Source organism: Mauremys mutica, chromosome 4 (assembly GCF_020497125.1).
Source record: "Mauremys mutica isolate MM-2020 ecotype Southern chromosome 4, ASM2049712v1, whole genome shotgun sequence".
NCBI lineage: Eukaryota > Metazoa > Chordata > Testudines > Geoemydidae > Mauremys > Mauremys mutica.
Genome location: NC_059075.1, coordinates 31,525,614 through 31,539,559, shown reverse-complemented (window position 1 = coordinate 31,539,559; position 13,946 = coordinate 31,525,614). Strand labels below are relative to the sequence as shown.

Below are 13,946 nucleotides of genomic sequence, written 5' to 3'. Positions count from 1 at the left end.
TGGCATAACAGCATGTAAAGGACCTTTCTGAACTGGTATAGTATAGATCAGCCCTTTATGGCTCCCTGAACCTGAAGCCTTTTTAATTCCACTTCTGTCCCCAGCATAATTTAGAGGCCACTCTAAACTAAACTGGGGATTGGGGCAGAAGAAAAAAGGCTCCAAGATAGAGAAGCCACAAAACATTCCTTTAAATAAATAAAATTTTCTCAGTAAATTATCTCTCTCTGTACAGACTGGGCTTGGTGGAAGCAGGAGATATTAACTATTCATAATAAAACAAAAATGGCTTGTTCCCCATACTAATTCATACGTAAAAGGAAAAAAATTTATCCAAAAGTATAAGATGAGGGTTGACATATTCCAACTCAATTTTTACTTGTACATGAGATTTTGCATCCTGGACAAGAATATTTGATAAATAATGGTGTAAACAGAAGTCCCCAAACTAAATACATTTAAAAGTAAATTGGATTGTCTTCCTGGATCAGTCTGAATTGTATGAGCTTGGATCTAAAAATCAAGCCTCTGTTGATCACAGTGGCAGTTAACAAAATAAACTCTACTGCATTTTTCTCCAGAGTAATGTCTAACTTATCTAAAATAAACAAAATAATACAGCTTACATTCACTTTACTGCTTACTTTAGTGTGTATAGCAGCAAAGTCCCCAAATATTTAATATTGGTTCTGTCTAGATTGTAAATTCTTGAGGCAGAAACTGTATTTTTGTGCCTTGTACAATGCTGACCACAAATTCACTGGTACACTATTCACAGAGCTTCTGTGAGGATTAGTTAATGTTTTCAAAGTTCTTTAAAGATGGAAAACACTAGTAAAAAAATTATTACTAGCCACCAATACAAAGAATTATATACAGAAAAGATTAGACTTACTTTTCCTGCTGCCATTAGGGACAATGCAAACTGATACCAAAGATGGAACTCTTCAAATGCAAACTTCATTGCTCTTTCTAAACACTAATTTTAAAATAAAAATGATTAATAAATTTATAAAACACTCATTAAGGGCTTTCAAAGATTTATGCACATGCTTATCTTAATGGCCTAAGAAGATCAAAATAATTGTAAGGCTTTTCTGTAGATTTGTCATATACATCCTCACTTAAAGTATTATGAAATGAAAACCTAATTGGTTCAAATAACCTGCATATCAAGATACCAAGCTCTTTGAGAAATGGACTGTCTTTCAGTTGTTTGTGTACAGCATTTAGCGCTGGGGTCCTAGGCACTACAGTAATAAGTTCTACTACTCAACAAGACAAAACAAACAGAAGCTGTCAGAGCCTACAGGATCATTCTAACAGAAGTTTACAAAATTTAAGAGCCAAGGAGAAAATTTTTCTCCCTCACACCATGAATGTTTAAAATATTGCTATGTCGGCTGTTCCTTTTTATTCTGATTGGAGAAGTGATACACATCTGCCATGTGACTGTTGGATGCGGGACCTTAGACTTCCAGCTTCTGGGTGCTTATTTAAGACTCAGGTGCCAAAGGAAACTACATACCCATCTTCTCAATCAAAGTGAACACTTGTTGCAGCATTAGCACCCTCAAAACTGGTCATTAGTACAATGAAAAATTGATCCGGTAGTATTATTTCCAATTTAAAGAAATCATCTGGACTCAAACTACTGGTGGGTATGAAATCAGAGTACTCATTTATTACACTGAATATTCAGCTGAGACTCTCACTTTAGTAACTGGATGCCATAAGATAGACTGATCATTAGTGTAGAGAGATTTAATATATTTTAATTAGTGTGTGTATCAATTACAAAAGTTTCATATTTGCTGTTGGCATTAAGAATCCATTTCCTCTTATGCTTATTATTCTGGTTTTATAAATGAGGCCAAAGATTGGATGCTCTTCTGGTTTAAACAAACTGATTTAGCAATTATCTTCCTAGCATGCAGAGCCCAATTATACAAACTAGGTGTTCTGCACTGACAGATGTCCAATAAATACCCCCAAACTTTAAGAACCCAAACACTATTTCTGGTATTCAAATGAGCCTTCAGTATTACGGAGAAAACAGAAAAAAACCAGACAATATTTATTGTGTTTCCACATAACAGGAGCTGAAGTGAAGTATGATAAAATACTGAGGCTGAAATAGATGAAAATGGTAAGAAATGTGTTAACTAGGCATTCTGTTTACCAAATAACATTTACATATTATAATTTTTCTTATTATAGGAAATTCTTTTAAATACAGAAATATTATTAATTATTATCCTTAAAAATTATGGTACCATATGGACATTGGTGAAATGTAAGTGGTTTTTTTTGTTTTTTGTAAACAATCAGTAATTCCTTTGCAGCGCTGTTACAGAAAGATATTTGCAGGTGGCGTTGCAACCTGGTGCATTGGGTCACAGCACCGCTCACTCAAATTTTGTCTGGCCACCCCTATCAGGAATGCCTACCCAATCCTCAGCAGCCCCAGGGGCCAGGTCACAATGCTCAGAGTGAGTAGCCAACCCCAGCCAGCCCTTTGGGACTAGAGCTGCTGCAGTGGGCTGAGTGCAAAGCAGGTTCACTCTGCAACTCCCCCCCAGGGCCACCCAATTTCTGGGGCAGCAGATGACCCCTCCCCAGTGCTACCCACCCACTGGGGGCAGCACCTATCCCACCACCACCCAGGGCAGAACCTGGACCACGTTAGCCTCTTGAAATGTTGGGAGGTATTTTGATGGAGCTCTAATCCAATAACAAAGATCTAATTCCCTTGATATAGAAGTTTGTCCTTACGATCTCTTCTTGCTAATAAAACTTATCTCAAAGATTCACCATTAAAATGATGAGTCTCTCTCTTTAGTTTTGATTTACCTACTTGTTCTTGCCCACAATACCGTAATTGTTTCATATGTAAAGTGGGATATTCCACAATTCTGTTAGCAATGAGAGTGCCAATGAATTGCTGCTTTTGATATTAACCAGCTGTACTGCAATCCCACACATTTTTAGTGAGCCCTGGTTTTCTGGTATCTTGACAGCTCTTTCATAGCAGATATATTGTTTTACAATTGCCACCTTTGATGGAGGTCAAGGAAAACACATCAAACTCTCTTCAAGTTTAATTTCCTATCTTATTAGGTATCCTTAAGGCTGTTGACCTGGAGACAAGCAATTCTGTTTTGCTCTGCAGTGCAACTGAAAACACTTGCACATGGACCATTTTTCCCCCTTTTCAGATGTGAAGTCTCAACTGAAAGTTTCTCTGGTGCTCAGGATTGCCATGAGATATGAACACACAGCCTAGTCATGGACATTGAGAACTCTGTTATAAAGTGGTACATATAGTGATGTGTATGCATACATGTCTCTTTATTTGGAAAATATATTGTGATTTTGACATCTCTGCATATAAAACGCTTCCCCTGAACAGGAGCCAATAAATAAATAAATGTTTTACAATCACTATATAGCAGAGGTCGGCAACCTCTGGCACGTGGCTCGTCAGGGTAAGCACCCTGGCGGGCCGGGCCAGTTTCTTTACCTGCCGCGTCAGCAGGTTCAGCGGACCACGGCTCCCACTGGCTGCGGTTTGCCGTCCCCAGGCCAATGCGGGAGGCGGGAAGCCTCAGCCAGCACATCCCTTGGCCCGCGGCGTTTCCTGCTGCCCCCAATGGCCTAGGACGGCGAACCGCAGCCAGTGGGAGCCGCGGTCCGCCAAACCTGCCGACGCAGCAGGTAAACAAACTGGCCCGGCCCGCCAGGGTGCTTACCCTGGCGAACCGCGTGCCAGAGGTTGCCGACCACTGCTATGTAGTTTTTATAATGTTCATGAATTTACATTCAAACGTGCTGTGCTCTTCATGAATATAATTGGTCTCACTGCATCTGTTCTTGCCCACTCCATCCTGCACCTAGGGCTTGATTCTGCAAGGTGCTCATTACTCTGCATCTGAGCCAGCAAAATGGAGTCAAAGCACTCCTCACCTTGCAGGTTCAAGTCTTTCCTTTCTTCCTATTAGTTTAACTGTGAGAAAATTTCTTATTCCAGAGATAAAAATAGAATTTGGAATGCATAGTCACATAAACAGGTAAATCTTAAAATACAGCTACCCTGGTTCATGCAGTGCACTACCTTTGAAATCAGTGATTAATTCCATTTCAAGAATTGCAGCAATCAAGAGAGCTGAACCAATAGCTTACTGAGCAACATGCCTCTGTTGGGAAAATATTTGCTAACTAGTTCTTCCACGAGTTGAGTGAGGTGAGGAATGCTTTTTAATAAAGGCCCAATATGCCATCATCACCACCAAGAGAGTTCCAAGTAGATTTAGGGATAGATATATAAAATTCATATCGCACAGCAAGAGAATATACAGTGAATTCACAAATCATGAGATGATAAACATGGTCACTTCTCTGAGAGATTACTAGACAAAAGGAAACAGGCTGATAATATACAAAAGTAGCTCTGTTCTACTGAGCATGGATATGGCATATGATAATTTAGCTATGACAAGATATGAAAATCATGGTCCAGACACCCCAAGAGGAAAACGGGAGGTCTGAACGCCAAAGAACAAGCAATTGAATGAATTGGTTGTGTATTAAATATATGTCATGTAAGGTCTTTTATGAATGCTTGTAATCTCCTGAATTTATTGGTCATTAGGAGATCTGCATCAAGTTATGATTATAGATGCACGCATGTATACAGGTGCAGAAAATTGTAACTGTAACTATAGTGCAACTAGAGCATCACCTCACAGCAGTATGGTGAATCAATCAGGCACAGAGGGCATCTCCTGGGCCAGGTATTTACATGAACCAGCTCCAACCACTGAGCACTGTCCAGCCAGAAAGAGACAGTGGTGGACCACTAATGTTAATGGGAAAACACTGAAACTGAAACCCCCCCCCCGTGTAACCATGAATTAGTCTGAGAAAAAGGAAAAACCAAACCAAAACAGAAGCAAAAAACCCACAAGCCCTGTTAAAAGGGAAGGAACTTGAAGTGAAGGCTGTCCAGAAACTGAGGGCCAGCATAGATGTGCTGTCCATGAAGCATCCCCTCTAGGACATAGGACACACTGGGAAACTGTTCAGAGGCAATAGGTAACTTGTATTAGTAGAGAATTATAAAGCCTGAGATTTGTGTTTATGTTTATTTTTTGTATAACTTGTATTTGCTTTTCCTTACTATTTCATCATTGACTATGATTTTTCTATTAAATAAACTTTTTGTTTATTTTTATCCTCTGTTGTGGAGGACAAGATATTCATCAAAGATGCGAAGGTTAATGGTAGGGTATGCCAGGCATTGAAAGATACTGCTCTGCAGATTTCACTGGTTAAAAGGGAGATGGTCAAAGAGCTTAACATGCTCCCAGAAGAAAATGTAAAACTCCTTGCTTTGGGAAATTTTGAAATCACAGCACCCTTAGCCCACATAGAGCTGGAGTAGGAGAGGAGCAAAATATGATCTGAAAGTGGGAATTTGGGATGGTATCCCTGCAGACATTTTGGTTGGAAATTATTATACCTGTGTCTAAAGTTACTAATGTGGTAACCTGCAGTGGGAAAGCGTGTACCACAGAAGCCCCTTTGCCTGACCCAGGGGAGAAAGAGACAGAAGGAACAGGGAAAGACACTTTGCCTGCACTGCAGAGTGGGAAGCCCTGCCAGGGAGGGGGTATCAGCTCCTCTTACTGAAGCAGCCCTCCAAATCAGCCAGAGGCAAGGAGCCCTTGTTAGGGATTGGGACACAGATGTTTTCCTAGAGACCATTAGCAATACCCCTGCAAAAGATGATGGGGGAGGTTTTTTTATGCAAGAAGGCAAGATATTTAGGGAAGCCCCAATAGGAAAGAACAAGGGCCACAGGGAGCACTACAAACAATTGATAATGCTCAAAAAGCACAGGTCAGCATCACTACATTTAGCCCATGACTGTCCATTCGATGGACATCTAGGAGTAGAAAGGACATTTAGACGGCTTCAGAAGAAGTTTTACTGGCCAGGTATAGGGATGGACATAAAGGAATACAGTAAATCCTGTGAGTTGTGCCAAAAGTGGAAAAAGACTACAAGTCTCTGCAAAGTCCCATTAAAAACTGGCTAATTTGCACAAAAAGTTGTTAGTCTCTCCCCACTGCTCAAACAAGATTTACTAGCAGCAAAGAATCCTGTGGCACCTTATAGACTAACAGACGTTTTGCAGCATGAGCTTTCGTGGGTGAATGCCCACTTCGTCGGATGCACTAGGACACTGTACTGAGGAATTTTTGTGCTAAGGTCTCATAAGCCTTACAAAATATACTGCAGCACATTTTTTTAGCATACTAAGAAACAGTATAAATAATTGAAACTAAATTCTAAGTGTCCATATTGTGATGAACATCACCCCCCCCAAATTTTGTTTGTTTACTTATTTGCTACTTTGTAAAATTCAGTACCTCACAATTGGTCCTTCCAATACATGTAAATTTATAAATTTATTGGGGCATAAGCTTTTGTGGGCTAACACGCACTTCATCAGATGCATGGAGTGGAGTGCATCAGATGAAGTGGGTTTTAGCCCATGAAAGCTTATGCCCAAATAAATCCGTTAGTCTCTAAGGTGCCAGAAGGATTCCTCATTGTTTTTGCTGATACAGACTAACATGGCTACCACTCTGAAACATGTAAATTTCTGTTGTTCTCCTGTATTTAGGGAGTAGACATTTAGCTAGAAAGTAAAAAAGTTGAATGTCACTGTATTTACGCTAACTTTAATTAAATCAATATTCAAGCTGTGTGAAATGTAGCACTGTAGGAAGGAGAACCTAGTAAAGTTACACGGCAGATAATTCTACTATGTTGGAAAGTTATGTAGTTATATACAGTTCTCAGAAGTGACTTAAGTATCTATCACTCCAACTGACAAGGAACAATTATTGCTACAGTTGGGATTTGATATAGTTTAAGCATTAGTTAAGCCATCCATGTGCTCAGCACTATACAAGACACAAAAAAAGCCCACAAATAAATTCCAGGAATTTACAACCGAAGGCCCCAAACTGGCCTACAAACACTAATCAAAATTACTCAAGATAAGTTCAAAGCTGACTGTGAAATGGCTCTCACTAAATTGGGTGACAGGGCAATAAAATGGCAGATGAAATTCAATGTCGATAAGTGCAAAGTAAAGCACATTGGAAAACATCATCCCAACTATACATACAAAATGATGGGATCTAAATTAACCACTACCACTCAAGAAACAGATCTTGGCATCATTGTGGATAGTTCTCTGAAAACATTCGCTCAACATGCAACAGCAGTCAAAAAAGCTAACAATGTTAACAGCCATTAGGAAAAGGATAGATAATAAGACAGTAAATATAATGCCACTATACAAATCCATGGAATGCCCACATCTTTAATACTGCATGCAGTTCTGGTCACCCCATCTCAAAAAGAGAGATTAGAATTGGAAAAGGTACAAAGAAGGGCAACAAAAATGATTAAGTGAATAGAACAGCTTCCGTATGAGGAGAGATTAAAAAGACTGGGACTTTTTAGTTTGGAAAAGAGACGACTAAGGAGGGGGGGGATATGATAAAGATCTATAAAATCATGAATGGTGTAAAGAAAGTGAATAAGGAAATATTTACTTCTTCACAAAACACAAATACCAGGGGTCACTCAATAATATTAATAGGCAACAGGTTTAAAGCAAACAAAAAGAAGTACTACTTCACATGGTACTCAGTCAACTTGTGGAACTCGTTTCCGGGGATGTTGTGAAGGCCAAAACTATAACTGGGTTAAAAAAAAGAACTGGATAAGTTCATGGAGGTCCTTCAATGGCTATTAGCCAAGCTGGTGAGGGACACAACCCCACGTTCTGGGTGTCTCTAGCCTCTGACTGCGAGAAGCTGGAAGTGAATGACTGGGCGATCATTCAATAATTGTCCTGTTCTGTTCATTCCCTTTGAGCACCTGGTTTTGGTCACTGTTTGAAGACAGGATACTGACCTAAACGGACTGTTGATCTGACCCATTATGGCCATTTTATGTTCTTATCAATTTAAACACAATGTTATTAAAACAGTAAAACAACTAACATGTTTGTAGTGTTCTAAGTCAATACTTCCTTTGGGTCTTACCTTGCATTTTACCTATGCTAAGTGTTTTAGATTGTAAGCTCCTCAGGGCAGGGATAGTCTTTGTATCTTTTACAGTGGTAAGAACATAATCTGCACTAGATAAATAAAAAGGAATTTACTATGTGGGATTTGAACAAAAACAGAAGTGTGAACTCAAATATATTGGCACCTAAACCAAGTCCACAGCATCAGAAAAAAATATTTTTCTTTCAAAATAATGTTGGACTTCATAATGCATTATGAGAACTGTAAAATGTCAATAAACTATGTTAATATCTTTAGTATTTACAGATTCAAGAATATAATATTAATTGCTTTCCTTTTCATAGCCATGATTCTCATGCCAACCAGAGGTTAAGCCAAAAACAGCAACTAGTAGCCATAAATTTGCTCCATTACTACATAAAGATTTCAACAAGGCTTACAATTGGCCCATTAAACATGAATCTGTATTACTAATTATACTTTGGTAGTGCCCAAAATGCGTTAAGAAAAAAATTCTGTAGCTCATTGACACACTAGGAAGCGTTTTCCACAAAACCATATTGACTGAGTTTTAAAAGTAACATTACCATAAGGTGAAATAAATTTGAATGTTACTGTTTTTATAGGTGTTGTATTCATTGAGATGAGAGCTGTATTGGCTAAAATAGAATTCAGAGGTTAGGTTTCCTATTTTTTCTTGTTAACTTATCGTCTTCTCACATGATGCAGGAAACAGCAGGGTAATTTGCTCTATTTATTAAAGTACAATGCTTTAAATCAGGGGTGGCCAACCTGTGGCTCCAAAGCCACGTGCGGCTCTTCAGAAGTTAATATGTGGTGTGGCTCTTGTATAGGCACCAACTCCGGGACTGGAGCTACAGGCGCCAACTTTCCAATATGCCAGGGGGTGCTCACTGCTCAACCCCTGGCTCTGCCCCCACTCCACCCCTTCCCATCCCCTCCCCGAGCCTGCCATGCCCTCACTCCTTCCCCTTTCCCCCAGAGGCTCCTGCATGCCACAAAACAGCTGATCGGGAGGTACGGGGAGGGAGGGGGAGGTGCTAATTGGCAAGGCTGTTGGTGGGTGGGAGACGCTAGGAGCGGGGGGAGTTGACGGGGGAGTGCTACTGACATATTACTGTGGCTCTTTGGCAATGTACACTGGTAAATTCTGGCTCCTTCTCAGGCTGGCCACCCTTGCTTTAAATACACAATTTTGGGGGAATTTCAATACTCAGTGCAGACGCCTGCCCTACTTTTTGATTCCCTCCCCCGCACCCAGCCAAGCACAACTCCCAGAAAATTGTAGACTCATATTTATTTTAGGCTAACAGAACAAAAAACAAACAAAAATATCTGCGAAGTCCATCCTGGACCACTTTACCTCAAGTTCCAGAGCCACTGCCTTTAATAGTAATTATTGCAGAAGAATGGAATATGCACACACAAGTTCAGAGACATCAGCAAATATTTGCACTTGTGAATTTGACAACACATTTGCACATTCACATATACAAAATGTGAATGTGTTATGTGACTGTTGGAACGCATGGCATTGTAATTAAGGTTCTGCATTATACAGCGAGGGAGATAAATATATTATTTGAAAGGCATTTCCTTACAAGTTGGAGATAGAAGAAAGTTCATTGCAACTATGCAGTGTATCTTTGTCATTGGAAGCATGTTGGGTGGGCATTAGGGTATGGTTAAGAGGTGACCCACAACTTGGTAATTCTTGTTTTTTAGGATTTGTCTTGGGGGATGTCACACTTAGTCAACTTCAAATCTCCAACCTCAATCCTTTTGATATCAAGCTTTTGGTTACAGAATAAAGAAAAGAAACTAAAAGTGTAGCAGAAATAATTCTCCCAGTTCTCTACGCTAGAGTCCTTCTGTGGGTGGATGACTGGTCACTGACCTCCCAGGGCTTTCCCAGTCAAGATCAGATGATTACAGGTTTCCTGCTGGGTTAACTAGCAGAGGAGCTAGCCAAAGAAGCCAACTTCTTTAGGTGCTGCTGGTCCTGGATAAATACTTGCAGCAGATAGTTGAGGTTGATAGCAGTGACTATACATCAGCAGCTATGAAATGCAGAACCATGAAATGCTAAAACCAACTATGAAATGCTAAAACCAATGGAAATCTAAGCTCAGTAGAAGGATAATAAGGAATTTTAAAATTCGAACAGTAACTAAAGAGTAGATTAACTAGACATTAAAGAGGAACTACTAAAGATAAACATTTTTAAACCTGCAGGACGGGACAACTCAGCACCAAAGAGTTTTAAAGATGGAAGGTGGTAATGACCACTTTCATGCGGTCCACTTTGTTAAGTGGGAAACCATCGCTATCATCATCAAACCAGTGACCAAATGTTAACGGTCGACCTCCCAGTCAGAAGAGCAACAAAATAAGACTTTTCAGGGCCAACTTACTAGGCAGATTGGACCTGGGGTAAAAGTCTGCCAACTGAATGTTGAAGGCCTCTTATGATCCAAGTGTGACTACAAGGAGAAAATGCTGAAGACGACCACCATCCACATCCTCGCCCTCCTGGAAACCTATGCCACAAACGAAGAAAAAGCCTGTTGCTACAACGGCTATAAACTCATAGCCAGCAATTACCACCTAAAATACGGGCTGCCAATATACATGAAGCAGGAGATCAACTAATATGTGGTCCTACTTCCTAAAGTGCACAAAGAAACAACTACAATCTGTGCACCTTGTCAAGTTTATCATCATTAATGTATACAAACCACCCCGTGTGAAGTTCCCTCAATCAACTCTGCCAACCGCACAGGACCCTGCTGTATTAGTGGGGGACTTTAATTGTCACCACACACAGTGGAGCTAGGCAGCAAACAATACTGCAGGCAAAGAACTGACAGATTGGGCATCAGCAAATGATATACCGGTACTCCTCCTTTCTGATGCAAAACAGCATGGTACTTTCCATTCTGAAAGACAGGGCACAGCCTGGCCTGAGGTTCACCTCTAAAGATGATACAGGCACACCAATACATGCATCATGGATTGTCCTTGACAACTTCTCAAACAGCCAGCACAAATCAGTACTGACCCATATTGGCATTCAAATTCCAGTACTCTACTTAAAACTAGCGCCATGCTGGAGCTTCAAAAAAGTTGACTGAGCCACTTTCACAACAACTGTGGAGAATACAATCTTCCACACTGTCCCACCACTGAAGACTTTTGACCATTTGTCACATTCTGAGGTGCAATCCAGACCAGTGAGGGGTTGTGTCACCGCATACCCCACAATGTGGCCACACTGAAACAGCCAACCAGCATGAAGTTCATACTCTGAGTGCCTCTGTATTGCTGCAGCCCTGGTCCAGCAGCTCTTAACCCAGCAGCCTGTCAGTAACACACCAGTCACACTTCGGCTTCCATCACCCTTGGTTACTATTTGCAGAGTGACCCCAACAAATTCCCAGTCCCGAATTTTCCCAAAAATGTGTGTTCTGCACTCTCCAGCTCTGTTCTGGACAGTTCAGATATTAAGGTTTGTTGATCCTGTATGAAGCCAATATTCAACAGTTTGCTACTTTAACTGGAGTTACCAAACAGTTCAGTTTAAACTCAGCATTGTATTGCTTTAGATTTAAAAAAAAAAAGTCTATTAACAAGAAAATAGTATTTGTAGTGAATTCAAGTATAAGAGATTAAGTTAGAAGTTGTCACAAGCAAATATAAGTGAGAACATGCATCTAAAAGTCTAAAACTTAATCAAGCAAGTTTTGATTCAAAGCTTTGTTTAAAATGCACGTTCTCACCCAGTGTTTCCCAGCAAGATGGTGACTGACCCTTCCCCCTGGTCAGGGTCTCTCCAGGAGGCCCAAAGGTGCTGGTGCCTTTGTCTTCTTAGGTGAAAGAGATAATTTGGGGTTTTCTGCTCTTCTCTTTTACAGTTCAGTGAACTTTTCAAGTGGATTCTTCTGAAGATTACCCCTCAAAGCAAAGTTTTCCAACAATGAGGTAGGTGACATAGAGTCAGGTGATGGACACTTCATGCTCTCTCCCCTCACATTTTTGTTGAAATGTCAATTTGCTTTGTCTCCTGCCATCTGCCCCTGTTGTCTAATGAATCTTGTTTACTATTTGTGTGTAAATTGGGGTAAACACACATTCATTTGTTTAAGATAGCCCCAATTAACAACTTTTGCTTAGGCAGGGCTGTGTGGTTTTCAGCATGTGCTAATATCATACTGGGGGATTTCATAACTTTACATATAATTTTGCTACATAAATTTCACCATATTTATTAGTTTTCAAATGATACCTCACAAGGCATATTTCATATAAAGATTATTACAGCAGTGTATAGGGTGTGAATATGGGGGGTGTTTTCAGTCACACCATTTTACTAAGCTCCTTCTTTGTGGGAGAGATTAGAACATCCACCAGGGACACAAGTCATCATATACTCCTTTCTGGACTGCAGAGAGCCAAGAGCTCTTCCATAAATATGATGAGTGTAGAGACCCAGAAATTGGAAAGCCCTCCTAGCAGCACTGGATGCAGCAAGATGGAAACAGTGGCCCGAATGAGCAGAAAGTCTAAATTTCATACATACAAGTAGATGTTCCTGGAATCTGCTGAGACACCTGGGGGCTACAAATCCTTTGCATTCCACTAGGATGCAGGTGAAAGAGAATGCCATCATTGCTAAACTGTTGTGGACATCAAAACAGCAGGTGGACAAACAGTAGCACAGACAGTCCAGCATCAACTCCAGCAGATAAGGTCCACACCCTCTTCATTATCCCAGGGGTTTGGACCATTCACAAACAGGGAGATTGATGCAGCCAATGTAGCCACAAAACTGGGAAAAGCAGCAGCAGAAGATGGCATCTATCTCAAGTTTCTATATAATCTGGGTCCACTGACATGGAAATGGATGGTCACCAACATCCTAGAGACCAGTGAAATCCGCCCCATGTAGAGAGAAGCTAAAGTCATTGAAATCCTAAAGCCTGGAAAACCTGCACATGACCCTTCTAGTTATAGGGCAATCTCCTGTTTGAGAACCACCTACAAGTGATGAAGTGTATGAATCGGAACCAAATTGGGCCCCTGCAGATACCAGCCTACACAAGGAGCAAGCTGGTTTCCGACTGCACGGAAGTTGCTGTGCCCAGGTCCTGGGCCTCACTACATACACCAAGGCTGGATTCCAACAAAAACTCAAGATCCAGTACTGCTTTCTTCCATCTGTCAGCAGCATGTGACGTAGTCTGAAAGGATGGACTACTACTGAACCTGGCCAAAGTGATCCTGTGTTCACATTCCCCAGCTGCTGAACACCAGCTTAGCAGCCAAAGGATGTGCGTACACCTCGGAAGTCAAACCTGCAAGCCACGCACTTTCCATAATGGGCTACCATAAGGCTCTGTACTTGCTCCAATACTCTACGATGTATACAAGAGCGATATCCCTGCACTGCTACAGAATAGGGACCGAATGGCTGGGCAGCAGTTCTGCAGAAAAGGACCTAGGGGTTACGGTGGACGAAAAGCTGAATATGAGTCAACAGTGTGCCCTTGTTGCCAAGAAGGCTAATGGCATTTTGGGTTGTATAAGTAGGGGCATTTCCAGCAGATCAAGGGATGTGATCATTCCCCTCTACTCAGCACTGGTGAGGCCTCATTTGGAGTACTGTGTCCAGTTTTGGGCCCCACACTACAAGAAGGATGTGGATAAATTGGAGAGAGTCCAGCGGAGGGCAACAAAAATGATTAGGGGGCTGGAGCACATGACTTATGAGGAGAGGCTGAGGGAACTGGGATTGTTTAGTCTGCAGAAGAG

General features: G+C 40.9%; 1 protein-coding gene across 3 annotated transcripts in view; it reads right to left on the bottom strand.

The window, feature by feature from the left end:
* Positions 1-13,946, bottom strand: part of TTC7B (tetratricopeptide repeat domain 7B) — a 304,133-nt gene that overhangs the window by 142,948 nt on the left and 147,239 nt on the right. For all 3 annotated transcript variants that reach the window (XM_045016346.1, XM_045016347.1, XM_045016349.1), the window contains one exon: positions 896-979. In XM_045016346.1, the coding sequence (XP_044872281.1) occupies positions 896-979 (84 nt within the window). The remainder of the gene's footprint in view (positions 1-895; positions 980-13,946) is intronic.